This window comes from Corythoichthys intestinalis, chromosome 22, assembly GCF_030265065.1.
Source record: "Corythoichthys intestinalis isolate RoL2023-P3 chromosome 22, ASM3026506v1, whole genome shotgun sequence".
NCBI lineage: Eukaryota > Metazoa > Chordata > Actinopteri > Syngnathiformes > Syngnathidae > Corythoichthys > Corythoichthys intestinalis.
Window position 1 is genome coordinate 1094115 of NC_080416.1, and position 20200 is coordinate 1114314.

General features: G+C 39.6%; 1 protein-coding gene across 2 annotated transcripts in view; it reads left to right on the forward strand.

The window, feature by feature from the left end:
• Positions 1 to 16906, forward strand: part of elp2 (elongator acetyltransferase complex subunit 2) — a 32535-nt gene extending 15629 nt beyond the window's left edge. Inside the window, exons 11-21 of one of the 2 annotated variants that reach the window (XM_057828425.1) lie at positions 3712 to 3840; positions 6047 to 6394; positions 6457 to 6526; positions 6593 to 6685; positions 8247 to 8304; positions 11381 to 11453; positions 12734 to 12917; positions 14717 to 14838; positions 14911 to 15053; positions 16465 to 16578; positions 16680 to 16906. In XM_057828425.1, coding sequence (XP_057684408.1) covers positions 3712 to 3840; positions 6047 to 6394; positions 6457 to 6526; positions 6593 to 6685; positions 8247 to 8304; positions 11381 to 11453; positions 12734 to 12917; positions 14717 to 14838; positions 14911 to 15053; positions 16465 to 16578; positions 16680 to 16821 — 1476 coding nt within the window. In that variant the 3' untranslated portion in view covers positions 16822 to 16906. The remainder of the gene's footprint in view (positions 1 to 3711; positions 3841 to 6046; positions 6395 to 6456; positions 6527 to 6592; positions 6686 to 8246; positions 8305 to 11380; positions 11454 to 12733; positions 12918 to 14716; positions 14839 to 14910; positions 15054 to 16464; positions 16579 to 16679) is intronic. The other variant, XM_057828426.1, reaches the window with a different exon arrangement.
• Positions 16907 to 20200: the final 3294 nt, after the last annotated feature.

A 20200-nucleotide genomic window follows, 5' to 3' on the forward strand; every position in this document is an offset into this window, starting at 1 on the left:
ATTCATTTGGGTTAATAGGTAACACATTATTTGACAGCGGCATCATAAGACCGTCATAATTATGACATGACATTATCATGGGCATTAATGAATGCTTATGATAGATATCATTAAGTATCATTTGGCAAATTATGTCACTAACTCCATTTATGTCCAGCTCGGATCTTTTACATCCATTCAAAATTGAGATCATTTGCCGAATGACACAAAATGACATCTGTCATAAGGATTCATTATTGCTCATGGTAGTGTCATGTCATAGTTATGATGCTGTTATGACTGTCTTATGGTGCTACTGTCAAATAAAGTGTTACAAAATGCCTTAACTAGCAACCAATGAAACAAATGGAACAGTAACTGAAGAAATAATTAGCGCAGAAAAACAATTTTGATTGTTATTTACATCTGTCGCACTGCAATCTATGCTAGGAGGCATGATGGACAACAACAGTGTTGGCGGCAGAGGTTGATTGTCTCCCCAAGAGAACAGTGATGGCCAAATGAAGCTTCTTGAAGCAATGAAGTTTCCCAGCTAATTGGTTCAAAGTTTCATGGTGGTTCATTTGGTCTTGTGAAGCCGCTGTCAAATTAAGTGTTACCGGTTGATATATTTTAGTGTTAATATCTCATAATACAGTGAGGACAGCTGCGGCTTATAGTCCAGTGCGGCTTATCTATGAACAGATGCCGTTTTCGTGTCAAATTTGGTGGGTGACGGCTTAAAGTCAGGTGCGCCTTATAATGTGAAAATTACGGTAGTTGATAGATTAATCGACTACTAAATTAATCGATAGCTGCATCCATAAAGCAGTTAATTTCAATGTCCTGGATCGTATTCTGCGCTAAGGATTAGATGGTTTCATCATTCAGAGAGATGATTGGATGACGCCGGCGCATCTCTCAACCAATTACATTTGCGCACCTTCAATTTCAAAAGAACCCAGAGAGCGATTAGCACCTGAAGCAACGCACAAAAGGTGGTCGGCCTCCCAAGAAAATCATTATGTGGCTGTTTGAAGTTCAGTCAGGTGTGAACCATCTTTATGCCTCCTTTTATTTATATATATATATTTTTTTGCCTCTCGCACACACACACACAGAAGCAGGCAGGCACGCACACAGTCCTCAAACGAGAGGCAAACGCTTTGAACCGACGGGTGCCCCGTCTACACAGAAAGCTTTACCTCACACGCGCATACACTAGAGCGCGCTTCAAAGGCGCGCTGGCGAATTGAACTAGAATTAGCATTTTGTCTCTTTTATAAGCGAGGGTGCATAAAAGGCCTCGACTCTTCTTGGGTGTAACCCTCCATCTACCTAGTGCTGGTGTATTGAGATGCACAGTAGATGCATTGAGCTGGTATTAGCCAGATGAGCTAACGCCACGCTAACGAGGCGCGGTGGTAATGAACACCTCGGAACTGACCGCAACGCCTGGAGCTTGTGTGTTCTGTCTAAAATTACAGCCAAATTGAGGGGCAGTTTACATGGCGACTAGAGATACCGATGTAAGTTTCGGAAACGACAATCTCCAAAGCAACAGACTTCAAAAATCTATTGACCTGACACTTCCTCATTCCTTGCGGCACGCCTTACCGTAGGGGGCTGTACCAAAGTTCGCTCTATTTAGTAATAGTCAAAGACCGAACACGCTGCGAGACTAAGATTGGATTTTTGAAAAAGTACGAAAGCTGTATCGCATACAAACAGGAAGGATTGTCTCAGGAGTGATTTGTTCGAGGATTCAAGGTTATTATTATATTTTTCGTACCATTTTGAAACGTGAAAAAATCAATGGAAGAAAACCGGGGCTTCGGAATTGGCGTCCTACTTCGATCTATTTACGTAAAAAAAACTGCTGCCAGTTTTTTTTTTTTGCTTTTAACCAAGAATCAAGACTGTTTTACGTCCATATCTTGGAAGAATTTGGGGATTTAGGCATTTTATTCACAAGAATTTTCGCCAGAAGAGCTCTGTTTGCATCAGGCGGCCGCTTATCGCATTCGCTAACAGAGTAGCATTGTACTTAGACATATTTACTAGAGCTGTCCCAATCGATCGGGTCCGATCACGTCATTTTCAAATTATCAGAATCGGCAAAAAAATATCGGCCATGCCCTTTTTAAATATATATGTTTTCTAATTGTATTGAACGTTACAGACGTAATATGTTACACTCATCCAGAGTCTTTAGTTTAGGCTTAAGGTAGGGTTATCAAATTTATCCCGATAACGGCGGTAATTAATTTTTAAAAAAAATGTATCATGTTAAAATATTTAACGCAATTAATGCATGCGTTGAACGACCGACTCATGCATTGTCGCGCTCAATCTGTAATGGCGCCGTTTTACCTATATAGAGAGATAAAAGGCAGCGTAAAATGAGTAGAGTGAATTTTGGCAGCATTTGGAGTCTTTTTTTTAATTGGCTAAAGCCTTACAATCCCACTCCCTACGATTAGAACTATCATGGGAAGCAATGTGGGGAAGCAAGGTGGCAATGATTTTTTTCTTAACACCTTATGTTATTTCCCAACGCAGAGAAGATATATCAATTGGTAGCACTACGCACAGTCATGGTTCCACTTCCCATCATGCATTTAGGAGTGGCTACAGTATCTTTCACTGAAAGCTCAACAAATACCCTAGATGGCACATTTAGTCACAATATACAAAGTCACTTTCTCTCCGTGGATCCCTCTCACAGAAAGAATGTTAATAATGTAAATGCCATCTTGAGGATTTATTGTCATAATAAACAAATACAGTACTTATGTACTCTATGTTGCATGTATATATTCGTCTGAGTTTTATTCATTTTTTTCTTAATGCATTGGCAAAATGTATATGATCGGGGAAAATGATCGGGAATGATTGGAATTGAATCGGGAGCAAAAAAAAAAGCAATTAGATCAGGAAATATCGGGATCGGCAGATACTCAAACTAAAACGATCGGGATCGGATCGGGAGCAAAAAAACATGATCGGAACAACCCTAATGGCGACTCTGCGACACGAAGACGGAATGACTGAGTAGCGGACTCTCCTCGCGTCCATATGGTGTCGGCGAAGACGAAAAATTCTGAATCCTGCCTCCAAAGTGGAAGAATCCAATTGCGGGGGTTTGAGGGGGGCTTCCTCGGCATGCATATCAAAGGCTCCCGCGGCGCGAGACCGCGCCGTTAACGTCAGCACTCGTATACGTCACATTGGGCATGTGCAGCGGTGCTACTAAACATTAAAAACAGCAAATATGGCAGAATGTTGGCTTTAATTTACTGTTTTAATAATATTTTTAAATTAAATATGTTGAACGGTTCAATTTTTGTGCCTTTTTGAACAAAAGAAAAATGGCATTGCTTCGAGGGGGCGGGTATATTTTTTTCCGGGCTGAGGGAGCTTGGTGGGGTCAAAGTACCGTCGCCCTGTAAATCTGCACTGCCCCCTATGGCCTGGCATGAATACTACATCGTTTTCATGCGGAATTGCGACATTGTTCAAATGGAGACGCCAATGCAAATTTGGCATTTTTCGTATTCTCGGAGAGTCACCATGTAAACGGCCCCTTAGAGTGAATTGATTAGATAAATCTTGGGAAGTGCATCATTTTCAAGTGATTTACTTTTGCAAACACAACATCCTATCATTGAGAAGCTTTTTGTAAGAAGAGGCTGTGACACTACTGAAATGTGTGTCTTTTACCCTTATCAGGTACGTGTCGGGGAGGTGGGAGGCAACACGCTGGGTTTCTACGGCTGCCAGATGAGTCCGGATGCTTCCGGGATCCTGGCTCACGCTTTCCACGGCGCACTTCATCTATGGAGCAAGGACGACAGCTCGGTAATCTACTCTACCCCGTTGTGACGTTTCCTTGTGTGCCGTCGGGTCGCCGTGGCAACTCCCTGTTGCACTTAGATAAGCAATCCTAAAATGTTTCCCCCTATAATTTAATACAGTAACTAGGCAGCGAAATAACATGTCCGTGGTACTTTTATATACCACACTGATTGTTGTTGGAGTCCTTTTTTAGCAGGTACAATTTTTAGTAGGGCTGTCAAATTTATCACGTTAACGGGCGGTAATTAATTTTTTTAATTAATCACGTTAAAATATTTGACGCAATTAACGCTCATGCCCCGCTCAAACAGATTCAAATGACAGCACAGTGCAATGCCAACTTGTTACTTGTGTCTTTTGGAGTTTTGTCACCCTCTGCTGGCGCTAGGGTGCGACTTATTTTATGGGCTTAAGCACCCATGAGCATTGTGTAATTATTGACATCAACAATGGCGGGCTACTAGTTTATTTTTTTGATTGAAATTTTTACAAATTTTATTAAAACGAAAACATTAACAGGGGTTTTAATATAAAATGTCTATAACTTGTACTAACATTTATCTTTTAAGAACTAAAGTCTTTCTATCCATGGATCGCTACAACAGAATGGTAATAATGTTAATGCCATCTTGTTGATTTATTGTTATAATAAACAAATACAGTACTTATGTACAGTATGTTGAATGTATATATCAGTCTTGTGTCTTATCTTTCCATTCCAACAATAATTTACAGAAAAAAATATGGCATATTTTATAGATGGTTTGAATTGCGATTTTTACGATTAATTCATTTTTAAGCTGTAATTAACTCGATTAAAAATTTTAATCATTTGACAGCCCTAATTTGTTTGTTTCTTTGTAGTTTGTACCACATGTATGCGCAATATTTTTTCATCATGTAAAACATTTTTTACCGCCTATGATGTATTATTGTAATTATAATATTTTTACTATTTCAATACTTACAAAAAATTTTCATTCATATATTTTACTACACGTACTATTTTTCTAAAATACTTTTTAGTGCCAATAATTGTGAAGTGGCTCTAACAAAAGATGAAACAGATTAAAATAAATAAATAAATAAATAAATTTTATGCCAAGTGATTGCGCAAAATATGAAACGTAATTTTAGTAAATTGAACAAATCTGAACGTCAAAATAAGAAAATGATGTATGAAAAAGTCTCTTATCCTTTTGGAATTTCTCACATTTCTGCATAAAATAACCATCAAATGTGATCTGATCTTTGTCAAAATCACACAGATGAAAAAAAACGGTGTCTGCTTTTAACTAAGACCACCCAAACATTTATAGGTTTTTATATTTTAATGAGGATAGTATGCAAATAATGACAGAAGGGGAGGGAAATAAGTAAGTGAACCCTCTGCCTAAGGAGACTTAAAGCGCAATTGAAACCAACTTTTACCAAACATTTTAAGTCAGGTGTGTGCCTAATCACTGATGAGTGGTTTAAAGCTGGCATGCCCACTATAGAACACACACCTGGTAAGAATTGTCTTAATGAGAAGCATTGTCTGATGTGCATCATGGCTCAGTTAAAAGAGCTGTCTGAAGACCTGCGATCAAGGATTGTTGATTTGTATAAAGCTGGGAAAGGATACAAAACCATCTCTAAAAGTCTGGATGTTCATCAGTCCACAGTCAGAGAAGTTGTCTACTAATGGAGAGCTTAGCACTGTTGCTTCTCTTCCAAGGAGTGCCAAAGGGGGCGGGGGCACGAATTATTAAATGTGATGGTTTATTTACTTATTTTTCCCCCTTCTGTCATTGTCTGCATACTATGCTCATTAAAATATGAAAACCAAAAAATGGATGGTTGTAAAGCAGACAGTTTTTTCAGCTGTGTGATTTTGACAAACATCAGATCACATTTGATATGAAATCCCAAAAGGTTCAGATACTTTTTCTTGCACCTGTACATCATTTTCTTATTTTGCCGTTCAGATTTGTTCAATTTACAAAAAAATTCTGTAGTTTTAAATTTTGTGCAACCATTTGACGAAAAAAAGTCAACTTTGCAGATTTTTATAAGTAATCACACAAAGTTCCAGTGTATAGTGACATTTAATGCTAATACTTTTGACTCTTATAATGATTAAAAAGAAAAAACTTTTTTATGAGAGAGAATATTTCCATTGTGTTACTATTTTCCTTAATGCCTCCCATTTAACGATATGTGGCAGGGTGAGTGGAAGCCCGACGTGGTTCTCTCTGGCCACTTTAACTCGGTACAAGACCTAAGCTGGGACCCCGAGGGTGAGTTCATCCTCAGCGTGAGCTCGGACCAGACCGCCAGGCTCTTCACACCGTGGAGGACAAAGCCGGGGGGGACGTCGCGGACCACCTGGCACGAAATCTCGCGGCCGCAGATCCACGGCTATGACATGCAGTGTCTGGCCACGCTGGGTCGCTTCCGGTTCGTGTCGGGCGCCGACGAGAAAGTGCTGCGCGTCTTTCAGGCGCCGCGCAATTTCGTGGACAATTTTGCCAACATCTCTGGGACATCCAAGGAGAAGCTGCTGGCGTCCGGGGTGAGGATCACGTTGTACGTGTACATGCCTCCAAAGATGTTGGACTTATGTTCCCTTGGCAGGACCGTACCACACTGCCTGAAGGGGCCAGCACGCCTGCACTAGGGTTGTCCAACAAGGCCGTCTTTCAAGGTAAGATGATGTGTTTAACTTTCGGGCCCTTTTCTTCTCCGTCTACGTCTTGGTTTTAATTGACAGGTGATCTTGTGCCGTCAAACAAAGATGGGGAGAAATTCAGCAGTATATCCGACCAATATCAAGAGTCCTACTTTCACCCCATCAACATGACTGGTATGACTCACCTACTCATAGCCACCTCATTTACTACTACTATTACATCAGCAACTAAGAATGTCTATTGCAAATGCTACTACCACCACTTGTACTCCCTGTACTACTACAAGCACTAGGACAACTAGGTTTAACATTCAACAGAGATACGTATCTTACCATTACCACAACCAGCGGGCCTATTCGTAATAATAATACTATTTCTACCACTTCACTGCTTGTATTTCAAACTGATGGTAGGGAAATGTACATGTACACATGCAGCATTACTGCTTGTGTGATTTTCTCGATTGGTAATTGTTGTCATTTGCACTATTACATTCCTTGGAGTAGTAGATATATATATGGCGGAAAACACTCAGGTGACTTGAAGTTCCGCTCTGAGACCCCCAATTTGGCCAATTTTCAAAATTGTCTGATATGCATGTGTGACAAATCTTTGGAAAGCATAAAATCTCAATTTTCTGAGAGAAGAGAAATTTTGAACTGGAGGGCAATTAAAAAAAATAAAATAAAATAAATTTAAACAGCAAAACCCTAACTGGAGGTGAGAGCACCCAAGAGCAGAATTAAAGACGCCATGATTTTAACAAGATATTATCGTGTACTTACCTTGTGTCGATCCAAAAACTCCATGTAGCGTGTATCACCGAGTGTCAAGACACAGCCGTGAATGGCCATAGCTGGATTTGGGGGGGATTTTATGGGTGAAACATGGTAATATAACAAGGGTCGCGATGCAGAAATTGCAGACATCAAGGAGTGGTCGAGATTTTCTTTTTCATATATTTACCCTTTTAAACGTTTTTTTTTTTCAATTATTCTAGGTTTGGATCGATTATTTATCATCTAAAATTATTGGGGAAAATGTGACAGTAACGAAAAAAATACAACTAAGTGATAGTTATGAGGTAGATATCCGTGACTTTTTTTACAGACGCCACGTAATTTTTAAAAAAAAGTTTGAAATATGCGAGTGAATCATTTTTTAAAATCTTTTTTTTTTTTTTTATGAAATATTAGACATCAATTAATGATTGTATGCTAAAAATGAGACATTTCAAATAATAAATACGATTACTTACCTTCTTCTTATGGCTAGGTTGAAATAAAAGCGGCTGCGCAATGTCTGTAAATGCTGGTTTCCAGGGTAAAACGGACAAATTAGAAATAGTTTGGGGGCTTATTGCGCCATGAATCTACTGTGGCAGCATATACTGTAGACATATTGTTCTATCAAACACAACAGTTCTTTTAGCTTAAAATACAGCAGTTTATTTTAAAGAGGGGTGCAAGAGCTAAAACTGCTTTTTCAACCTTGTCAGTGTTGCTTGGAAGCAGTGTCTTTTTTTGTTTTTGAGCATGATTTGCGCTATTGCGCAGAGGTATAAGAAATTTGCATTGTTCAATACTTTGAGTAATAGTCTTTTCACATGAGGTCCATATATACTAGATGTTGTCTTTCACTTTACCTGGGAAAAAATATCAACAACGTTATCACAGATTAGTATACTATAGAGATCGGATTTACTTATGTGTGTGTTTTTGGGAACGTATGTAGAACCTCCACCTGAAGATCATCTGCTGCAGAACACACTCTGGCCCGAAGTCCAAAAACTGTGAGTATACATTGACTCCCTGTATGCACTTGAAAATTCGGTACTTCCTAAACTATAATGTTCCTGTTGCACATTCCAATCTTTTAGTCAGAAGTGTATTGCTGCCACACTAGAAAACCAAAAGTTCAGCATCAGTAGTTATAATGTGTTAGGTTTGATAACTGATAACTTTTGATATTTTTTTGAAATGGTTATAGCTTGTTACTTAGCATGTGACTTAGATTTGTAAGACACAAACAGGACTCCACCAGTAACTTCAAGCAGAAGACAAACTTAACACATTTTAATTTGATGACATCATGTTAAAATTAGGGCTGTTATCGCGTTAATGGGCGGTAATTAATTTTTTAAATTAATCACGTTAAAATATTTGATGCAATTAACGCACATGCCCCGCTCAAACAGATTAAAATGACAGTACAGTGTAATGTCCGCTTGTTACTTGTTTTTTGGTGTTTGGCACCCTCTGCTGGTGCTTGGGTCCAACTGATTTTATGAGGTAGTACCATGAGTGAGCATGGTGTAATTATTGACATCAACAATGGCAAGCTACTAGTTTATTTTTTTTTATTGAAAATTTTACAAATTTTAATAAAACGAAAACATTAAGAGGGTTTTAATATAAGATTTCTATAACTTGTACTAACATTTATCTTTTAAGAAGTACAAGTCTTTCTATCCATGGATCGCTTTAAGAGAATGTTAATAATGTTAATGGCATCTTGTTGATATAATAAACAAATACAGTACTTATATACCATATGTTGAATGTATATATCCGTCTTGTGTCTTATCTTTCCATTCCAACAATAATTTACAGAAAATAGGGCATATTTTAGAGATGGTTTGTGAATTGCGATTTATTACGATTAATTAATTTTTAAGCTGTAATTAACTTGATTAAAAATTTTAATCGTTTGACAGCCCTAGTTAAAATGTGATGCTTCAACGTTAAAGTGAAAAACCGATACATTGTGGTATGTTTGACTTATTTTGGGTCGCCACTAGCAGAGGAACAGCACTTCTAGCTATGAACAGTGGTATGAAAAAGTATCTGAACCTTTTGGAAGTTCTCATATTTTTGCATAAAATCACCATCAAATGTGATCTGATCTTTGTCAAAATCACACAGATGAAAATACAGTGTCTGCTTTAACTAAAACCACCCAAACATTTATAGGTTTTCATATTTTAATGCAAACAATGACGGAGTAAAAATAAGAGAACCCTCTGCCTAAGGAGACTTAAAGAGCAATTGAAACCAATTTTTACCAAACATTTTAAGTCAGGTGTGTGCCCAATCACTGGTGAATGGTTTAAAGCTGTCCTGCCCACTATAAATCACACACCTGGTAAGAAATGTCTTGATGAGAAGTGGATGTTCATTAATCCGACAGTCAGAGAAGTTGTCTACAAATGGAGAGAGTTTGGCATGGTAGCTTCCCTCCCAAGGATGGCCGTCCACCAAAAATGAGGCCAGAGTTGTTCAGCGCGGAATACTCACAGAGGTAAAGAAGAACCCTAGAGTGTCTGCTAAGGACTTACAGAAATAACTGGCACAGTCCAATATCTCTTTGCACACATCAACTATATGGCCAAGAGTGGTGTTCATGGGAGGACTCAACAGAGGAAGCCTCTGCTGTCTAAACCAAAAAAAAAAAACATTGTTGTTCATTTAATGTTCACAAAAAGGCACTCGGACCCTTCATAGAATTTTTGGCAAAATATTTTGTGGAAGTTAAATTTTGGGGTGTAAAACACAACGTCATATTTGGAGGAAAAATGGAACAGCTCACCAACATCAACACCTCATCCCCACCGTGAGGCATAGTGGAGGGAGTATCATGATTTGGGGCTGTTTTTCTACCTCAGGGCCTGGACAACTTGCAATCATTATTGGAAGAATGAATTCAAAAGTTTTGCAGGAAAACCTGAGGCTGTCTCTCAGACAGTTGAAGCTAAAAAGAAGATGGATGCTGCAAGAAGACAATGGTCCAAAACACAGAAGTAAATCGACTTCAGAATGGTTTCAGAAGAACAAAATACACTTTCTGTAGTGGCCAAGTCAAAGTGCAGACTTGAACCCCACTGAAATGCCGTGGCATGACCTAAAGACATGCCAGACATCCCAGGAATCTGACTGAACTACAGCAGTTTTGTAGGGAAGAATGGGCCAAGATTAGTCCTGATGGATGCGCCAGATTGATCTGCAGCTACGGGAAGCGTCTAGTTGAAGTTATTGCTGCCAAAGGGGGGCCACAAAATACTAAATGTGACGGTTTGGTTCACTGATCATTTTTCCCCCCTCTGTCATTGTTTGCGCGTACTATCCTCATTAAAATATGAAAACCTATAAATGTTTGGGTGGTTTTAGTTAAAGTAGACACTGCTTTTTCATCTGTGTGATTTTGACAAAGATCAGATCACATTTGATGGTGAATTTTTGCAGAAATGTGAGAAATTCCAAAAGGTTCAGATACTTTTTCATACCACTGTAACTAAGTTTGGCAGCAATACTTTTCCAAGTTTGGCACTGTTTACTGTCGCTCAGCTCGTAAGTCATGTGATGCCAGGTCTCGGCCTCGCAGTTTTTCTATTGGTTTATATAGCCGACAGACAAAACATGTATATATTTCTTACGCTTTTTGTTCTGTTTTTACCTCGGCAAATGTCATGTCCATTTAGACGGACGGAGTTGGACATTTAGCACTGCGACCAATTGGACCCGCCAGCTCTGAAAAACAAACGTAACATTCTCCCGGGCGACGTGAAAATGACTGATGACTTTTCCTCTTTTTAAAGGTTTCCAATGCAGCGAGATGGAATTGTTTGTTTTGCTTTGCACCCCAGGCTTAATTGCATTTGAAAATGATGCTCTTTCCTTCTTTTCATCATCCCACTTCCTGAAATTTTCGACAAGCACACACACACGCACAGTCTGCTGAATGTATTGTTAATTCCATTTACGAGTCAGTTTGCCATAAGCATGACGTATGGCGGCAGTTAGCTGTGACATCAGTACATCAGTTAGCGCACAATGCAAACTCTAGACGTGACAAATACTCTTTCTGGCTAGGTACGGCCACGGCTTCGAGATGTTTTGCCTGGCGTCCGACTGCGGCGGGACGGTAGTGGCGTCGGCTTGCAAGGTAAAACGGTAGCACCGGTAGAAGGGGCGCTGCCAGGGATTTTGGGCCCCATGAAAAGATATCACTTTGGGCCCCACCACCAGTGCCGGGACACGCACACACATTTAGAGTATGAACTACGTAATTTCCTGCATTTTGATGAATTTTTACACACTAATTTGTTCATTTTCTGCATTAATTTAAAGATGAAAATATGTTTAAGTAAACATACAGCGTATAGAGCAATAATGAATAGACTGATATCATCTATAAGAAATGTACTGGAGGCCATCTTTTACAATCTAAATATATGAGAAATATTCTCAAAGCAAATACCATAAGGAATAAATGTTTTGTTTGAACTTAACTATACTAGAGTATACATTACAGCATACAGCTGTTTTAGTATGAAGAGATTGCTAAGGGTTTGCCTGCTGTACAGATGAAATGTAAGCTAAAAGTGGAGCAAACACTAGCTAGCAAACAATTCAAGTATTTCATTATGGAGTAGGCTTAGCCTCATCTGGAAATTTGCAATCTCCACTATAGGCTACAGCTCCGAAGCGAGGTCCCTTGTAGACAAACTAAATTCAATTGATGACAAACTAAATTCAGTAAATTCTTGACAAAGTGGATTCAAGCCGAAAAAAGAACATTTCCACACCAACTTTCAACATCTGTAGGATACCAAAAAATGCCGTCATTATTTGGAATTCCTTTTTGAATAGGTGCATGTCGCTCCTTGAGGCCGGGAAAACCCCGTATTTCTTACGGAGTGAGCTGGGACCTCGGTTCGGAGCTGAGATAACAGGTTAATTTTCAGCACTACAGTGACACAAGACGCCAACCTTCCTTTGTCACATCCTGTTGGCCTTTTCTACCCATCTCCTGTATTGCTTTCTTTTTTTTTTTTTCTTGTCCCGATTTCTGTTTTGAAAACATTTCTGCAGTACCGAGTCATTAACTGGTGTAAATGCGCACTGCCACCGCTGCTCCCGGTCTGATCGAAGGAAGGGCGGACCAAATCATTTAATGAAAATTTGGGGTAGAGGGGCCTGGCAATAAATATGCTCTCTGGGTGTTTACTTTTTGCCAAAAAAACAAAACAAGAAAATGAAACCCTTAGTTTTATTCCTATTAAAATGATAATGATTAATATTTAAATTTGCAAACAATTACCCAATGTGTTAATTTCCTTTGTGGGCCCCCCATCAGGACATGGGCCCTTAGAATCACTCTCACTTTTTAACCCTATACGGCGCCCCTGACCGGTAGTACTCACTTTCGTGTCGTTGCGGCAGGCGTCCAAGGCCGAGCACGCGTCAGTGCTGCTTTGGAGCGCATCCACGTGGCGCCAGCTGCAGGTGCTGCCGTGCCACGCCCTCACCGTCACGCAGATGGCCTTCTCGCCGGACGCCGACATGCTACTGCTCGTCTCCAGAGACCGCACCTGGTCTTTGTGGCGCCGACGTCAGCATGATCCAGGTACTACTGCGACGTCTATTACTACTGTTTTGTTGTACTTGATCTATGTGGTGACACTTTTATTACATTTATTTACTCAAAGTAAAAGAAGTCATCCCAAGAATGTACTCAAATATAAGTAAAAGTTATTCAAACAGTATATTGTTTATGGTGCTTTAAAGACGCCACGTGATTGAACAAGCCGGCGTGATCATAGGACTCCGACTGCGAGTTTGTGTGTATGGTCATCTGACTGTATTGTTACGTCTGATCAGTATAATGGAGTCGTGATGATTGTTGCGCTGATGTGAGAGGAAAATTGAAATCAGTCTTGGCTAAATCTTTTTTTTTTTTTTTTTTTTTCCTTACCTGTCCTGTTCAGCTGTTTGACACGGAGAATGGAAGTCTAAGTGCCCGGGTAGTCTGAACAGTTTTAATGTTTCACATTGAGAGTCTGACATACTCCCTTTGTGATCATTCAACATACCTCATTTATTATGACAAAACAGCGAACAGGAAGGGGTTATGGGCGAACAGAAGAAAAGAAACAAACAACAACAAGAAATACATTGAACACCTAACTACACTAACTACTAATATGTTGGTGCTATCGTCAGCTAAATGTATTTCCGGTTGACACCATGTGGGGGGCCTGTTGCCCAGGGAAAGAGGGGGAACAGGGTGGGGGGGGGGGGCAGCCCAGCCCATCCCTCCTCCCACAGCCCAGCAAAGGAGCTCTGACTCTTGACACCTTGCCCAATGCAGATTCTTGACTCTGGACAAGGTGATGGTGCTGGAACTTTTGTATTGTGCCGTTCCAGTAGATTTACAAAGATGACTGCCTGAAGACGACTTCAAAATTCCCTCCGTCCTTGATGATATGGGGCTTCATGTCAGGCAAAGGCAAGGGGTGGCTGTGGTTAAATCTTCAATAAATGCACAAGTTTACATTGAAATTGTAGACAGCTCTTATCCCTTCAATTGAAAATATGTTTGTCATTTTCCAAGAGGACAATGCATCATGCCACAGAGCTAAAACTGCTAAAGCATTCCTCGGAGAAAGACTCATCCAGTCAATGTCATGACCTGCAATTAGCCCAGATCCCAACCCTATTGATAACCTGTGGTGGAAATAGAAAAAAATGGTCCACAGCAAGGCTCCGACGTGCATGAATGATCTGGCAACTGTAATCAAAGAGAGTTGGTACCAAATTGATGAAGAATACTCATCAAGTCCATGCCTCAGAGACTGCAATCAGTCATAAAAGCCAGAGGTGGTGCTACTAAATATTAGAGATGTGTTTTAATTGATATTTCTTTGTTTCTCATGATTCCATATTTTTTTCCTCAGAATGGAGTGATTCCATAAATATTTTTCTGCACTTGCTCTATAAAATTAACATTTACTGACCACCACAATATTTTTGTATTCATTTCTTTGAGAGTTTCTGAATGCTAAAGACTCACACTTTTGAACTAATTCATTATTTTTTCAAGCTTTCTATCTGAGTTTGTTCTACGTGATATAATATCTGAGTGAGTGCTTGTCCGAGACTTGGTGTTTCCATACTTTTTGCTAGGGGTTGTATTATGGTGGAAGATTTTGATAAAAAAAAAAAAAAAAAGGAACCAACAAGTTGTTAACATTGACACCTTTTTAAAACGATATCTCGATTCTTGGCAGGAGCATATCGATAACCTTTTGGGATACAAAGTATCACGATATATCACCATTTTGATATTTTGTCACACCCCTAATGTCAATAATATTTAATTCCTGCTTCGCTCACCTCTGCTTTTGTTGTTGTGTGCGCGGCCAGAACCTCAGTATGTTTTGTACGCGCGCACCACCAAGGAGACGTCGGTCCACAGCCGCATCATCTGGTCATGTGACTGGAGTCCCGACGGCAAATTCTTTGTGACGTCGAGTCGGGACAAGAAGGTGACTTACTGACACGTCAATAACATCAAATGCTGCAGAGTACAGTGTCATTGTGTGCATTGTATACTTCAGGTGATTGTGTGGGGACCTTGTACAAAAGACAGTTGTGAGGACACCATCACTTCTCCTGAGGTGACGCCGTGTTCTTCCATCTTGGATGTTGGCGACTCTGCGACGGCCGTTGCTTTCTGCCCTCAACTCTGCTCAGATAACAGGTATACAACTCGAAATTTAAGTGGCGCAATATGTCAGATTGGTGGCCAATGATGTTACTGCAACCAGGATCAAAATATAGAAGCGCACAACTTCCCGGATAAATGCTTCGCAATGGAGAATCCAGCTGCATTAGCATACCAATGTTGCATTTCAATCAATCTTGCATATTGTGTCTTTAAAGGAGCAATATGTGAGATTTGGTTTCATTCTCCTACTTTAGTGTGAAAGAATCTGACCTTTTAGCCAGATTGCCAGAATATCAACAGCCAAACCACCGGACCCGCGCTAGCGCAGCTCCAACGACCCGGGCCGGCGAAATGCCAACAACCTGGCAAAAAGGCCAAACTCCCCGCGTACGCCTTAGTCTTAACCCTTTGTAGTGACTCCATTTTGAAAGCTAGAAAAAGGCTTCGAAACACAACTTGAGTCGACCGCAATCATACAGCACAGAGGGACCCAGGCGAGGATTCAAGGTCACCGTATCACAAGTCAACAAAAGGTTTTCGAGAAAAAAAGTGACAACGATTAGCTAAACATTCACTCTTTTGAAGGCTCTCGCAGAGTGGGCCGTGGGCAGAAGGGTGTGCTTGGGCGTTGTTTAGGATTATTGTCTGTGTGTGGATTGGACAGGAAGATTTGGGAGTTACTGTTGTCAGGGCAACGAGGGTTGTGGATTTTGCCACCTCAGTGTCAAAGGGGCTATTGGAGTCTTATCAGTCATCTTATCAGTTGAATAACGGGCGTTCTCCGGTGTTCCTTTTGTTGGGACAGAACGTCCCACCATTTGTTCTGGACTGTCCGGGAGAAATGATTGCGAGAGTTGGTGCTGCAGACGTGGGCTTGTCAGTGTCAATCTTGCTCAGTCAGTTGCTTGACGCACACGTTGGGCTACCGTGAAAAGAAGACGTCATGTATCTCCTATGCCCTATATTCTGCATGTTTTCCTTAAACTATGGTATAAGTGCTATTTTTTTATATTGGGTGTGTTAGAGTAATACAAACAGTCGATCGGTAAATACGAGAAAAGATACTATTCCCTTCAAGTGTCAGTGTACCGTATTTTTTGCACTATAAGGCGCACATAAAAGCCTTCATTTTTCTCAAAAGCCAATGATGCACCTTATATATACTGTATATATTTTGGTTAATCATAACATGATATTCCCAATAGCGTAGCGCAGCTCTAGTGGATGCATAACGCAATCTCAACCACCACCACTACTACTGCCCCTTATACTGCGGTGCGCTCCATATATGAAAACAACTTTAAAAAAGGCCATTCATTAAAGGTGCGCCTCATAGTGTGGAAAATACGCTAATTGTAATGGTGAAACAGAAAAAAAATCTCGAAAAAGACTCGATTTAGTGACAATCATCCAAATTTGATTATTCTTTTTTTGTCTTCCTTAGTTACCTGCTGGCTGTGGGACTGGAGTGCGGTCGGATCGTTGTGTTCGGGTGGAAGCCTGCTGGAGATCCCGCTGGAGGCCAAGACTGGATCAGATATGGAGAAACAGACACTTCGTATCCTTTCGCCAGACACTTATCGGTCTCGTCATCTCCATGAAAAATCTTTCCGTACTGCCGTAGTTGCTTTGTTTCCCTTCACCGAGCTCGTTTGACAGACAGAGTCACACTCTGGCCATCAAGAGGCTGCGCTGGAGGCCCCGGGTGGGCCTAGCAGAGGAGAGCGGCCTGCTGCAGCTGGCCAGCGCCGGAGCCGACCACGCCCTCAAGATCTTCAACGTCCACATAGAGGGTCTTTAGCGCCACCTGCCATTACCCTCGTGCACAGAATAAATCATGCTTTCTTTTTTATATTTATGTTTAACAATAAACAGCCTTTTTTCAATATGGACTCATTCTCTGCAGTCATTGCGGGAAGGGTGTTCACAGTCAAACCTTGACTGTTAATCAGAATTGGCTCCTAACACAAAAGAAATATTGTAGTGTAAATGCAACCAATTTCAGGAACTGGCAACACAATAAAGTGTCAAACTTTTTGTCATGTGCAAATATTGGTGATAAGAGATTGAATAATATGGTGGGGAAGGAGCAATTTAGAATACATATGTATGTAATGTATATAGCTATAAAGAATTCATGGATTTAAGCATTCATTCAAAAGAATTTTCACTCGAAAAACTCTGTTTACATCAGGCGGCCACTAGCTACATTTACTAGCAGACTAGCATTGTACTTTGTCATATTTACCGAAAATGCAAACTGCACGTTTTTTTTTTTTTTTTTGCTTTTAACCAAGAATGAGACTGTTTACGTCCATATCTATAAAGAATTTGGGTATTTAAGCATTTATTGACAAGAATTTTCACCTGAAAAGTTGTTTACATACGGCGGCCGCTAGCCACATTTACTAATAGACTAGCATTGTACTTAGCATTTATTTTACATAAATATGTCAAACTGCATGTTTTTTTTTTTTTTTTGCTTTTAACCAAAAATCGAGACTGATTTACGTCCATATTTATGAAGAATTCAGGGATTTAAGCATTTATTCACAAGAATTTTCACAGGAAAAGCTGTTTACATCAGGCGGCCGCTAGCTACATTCACAAACAGACTAGCATTGTGCTTTTACATATTTACGTCAAATAAATGCTAACTGCATGTTTTTTTTGCTTTCAACCAAGAATTGAGACCGTTTTACGTCCAAATCTATAAAAAATTAGACTTTTCAACGCAAAAAGCTCTATGCTTACATATGGCGGCTGCTAGCTACATTGTCTAACAGACTAGCATTCTACTATGACATATTTATGCAAAATAAATGCTAACTGCACGTTTTTTTTAATTTTATTTTGCTTTTAACCAAGAATAGAGACCGTTTTATCTCCATATCTATAAAGAATTCGGGGATTTAAGCATTTATTCACAAGAATTTTCACCGGAAGAGCACTGTTTACATAAGGTGGCCGCCAGCTACATTTACTAACAGATACAGTATTTCCATTAAATAAACGCTAACTGCATGTTTTTTTTATTTGCTTTCAACCAAGAATCGAGACCATTTTACATCCATATCTACAAAGAATTTGAGGATTTAAGCATTTATTCACAAGAATTTTCACCGGAAAAGCTCTGTTTACATCAGGCAGCGGCTAGCTACATTGTCAAACAGACTAGCATTGTACTTCGACATATTCACGCAAAATAAATGGTAACTGCAAGTTTTTTTTTTTTGTTGCTTTTAACCAAAAATCGAGACTGATTTACGTCCATATTTATGAAGAATTAGGGGATTTAATCATTTTATCATAAGAATTTTCAACGGAAAAGCTCGGTTTACACATGGCGGCCATTAACTACGTTTACCAACAGACTAGCATTGTACTTTGACATATGTACATGAAATAACTGCACAGGTTTTTTTTTTTGCTTTTACCCAAGAATCCAGACTGTTATATGTCCATATCTATAAAGAATTCAGGGATTTAAGCATTTATTCACAAAAATTTTCAACAAAAAAAGCTCTGTCTGCGATTCCAATCGGTCAGCTTTGACGGCCTCGCCAACAATGCAGGCCCCCTATTTATCGGCCCCGCGCCCCGTCAATACATTAGAAAGTCTACGTACGGGTCACCTTATAATTAGCGTTATGGCTTCTCTCGAAGTGCAGTCATGCACTTTAACTTTAATTTAACCAAGAATCGAGACCGTTTTACGTCCATATCGATAAAGAATTCAGGGATTTAAGCATTTATTCACAAGAATTTTCAACGCAAAAAGCTCTATGCTTACATATGGCGGCTGATAGCTACATTGTCTAACAGACTAGCATTGTACTATGACATATTTACGCAAAATAAATGCTAACTGCATGGTTTTTTTTTTTTTTTGCTTTTAACCAAGAATCGAGACTTTTATGTCCATATGTATAAAGAATTCGGGGATTTAAGCATTTATTCACAAGAATTTTCAACGCAAAAAGCTCTATGCTTACGTATGGCGGCTGCTAGCTACATTGTCTAACAGACTAGTATTGTACTATGACATATTTACACAAAATAAATGCGAAATGCATGTTATTTTTTTTTGCTTTTAACCAAGAATTGAGACTGTTTTAGGTCCATATCTATAAAGAAATTGGGGATTTAAGAATTTATTCACAAGAATTTTTACCGGAAAAGCTCAGTTTACAAAAGGTGGCCGCTAGCTACATTTACTAACAGACACAGTATTTACATTAAATAAACGCTAACTGCATGTTTTTTTTGGTTTTTTTTGCTTTTAACCAAGAATCGAGACCGTTTTACATCCATATCTACAAAGAATTTGAGGATTTAATTCACAATTTCCCCCGGAAAAGCTCTTGTATACATCAGGCAGCGGCTAGCTACACTAGCATTGTACTTCGGAGGTGGCGTGTCTCAGTGGTAGAGTAGTTGTCCCCCAACCCAGGGGTTGTGGGTTCAATTCTCCACCCTGATGAGCTTGCCTAAGTGTCCTTGAGCAAGATACTGAACCCCACGTTGCTCCTGGTGCTGCGTCACCAGTAGGTAGATGGCGAGATAGTGTAAAGCGCTTTGAGCGCCTTGAAAGGTGGAAAAGCGCTATATAAGTATAACACCATTTACCATTTCGACATATTCACGCAAAATAAATGGTAACTGCAAGTTTTTTTGTGTTGCTTTTAACCAAAAATCGAGACTGTTTTACGTCCATATTTGTAAAGAATTAGGGGATTTAATCATTTTATCATAAGAATTTTCAACGGAAAAGCTCTGTTTACACATGGCGGCCATTAACTACGTTTACCAACAGACTAGCATTGTACTTTGACATATTTACGTAAAATAACTGCACAGGTTTTTTTTTTTTTGCTTTTACCCAAGAATCCAGACTGTTATATGTCCATATCTATAAAGAATTCAGGGATTTAAGCATTTCTTCACAAGAATTTTCAACAAAAAAGCTCTTTGTCTGCGATTCCATTCGGTCAGCTTTGCCGACCTCACCAACAACGCAGGCCCCCTATTTATCGGGCCCGCGCCCCGTCAATATATTATGAAGTCTTTGGGTCACCTTATAATTAGCGTTATGGCTTCTCTCAAAGTGCAGTCATGCAAACAAACCAATCTCACACAATAGAAATTAAGGGTGAGCTACAACACTCTCTGAGTATCTC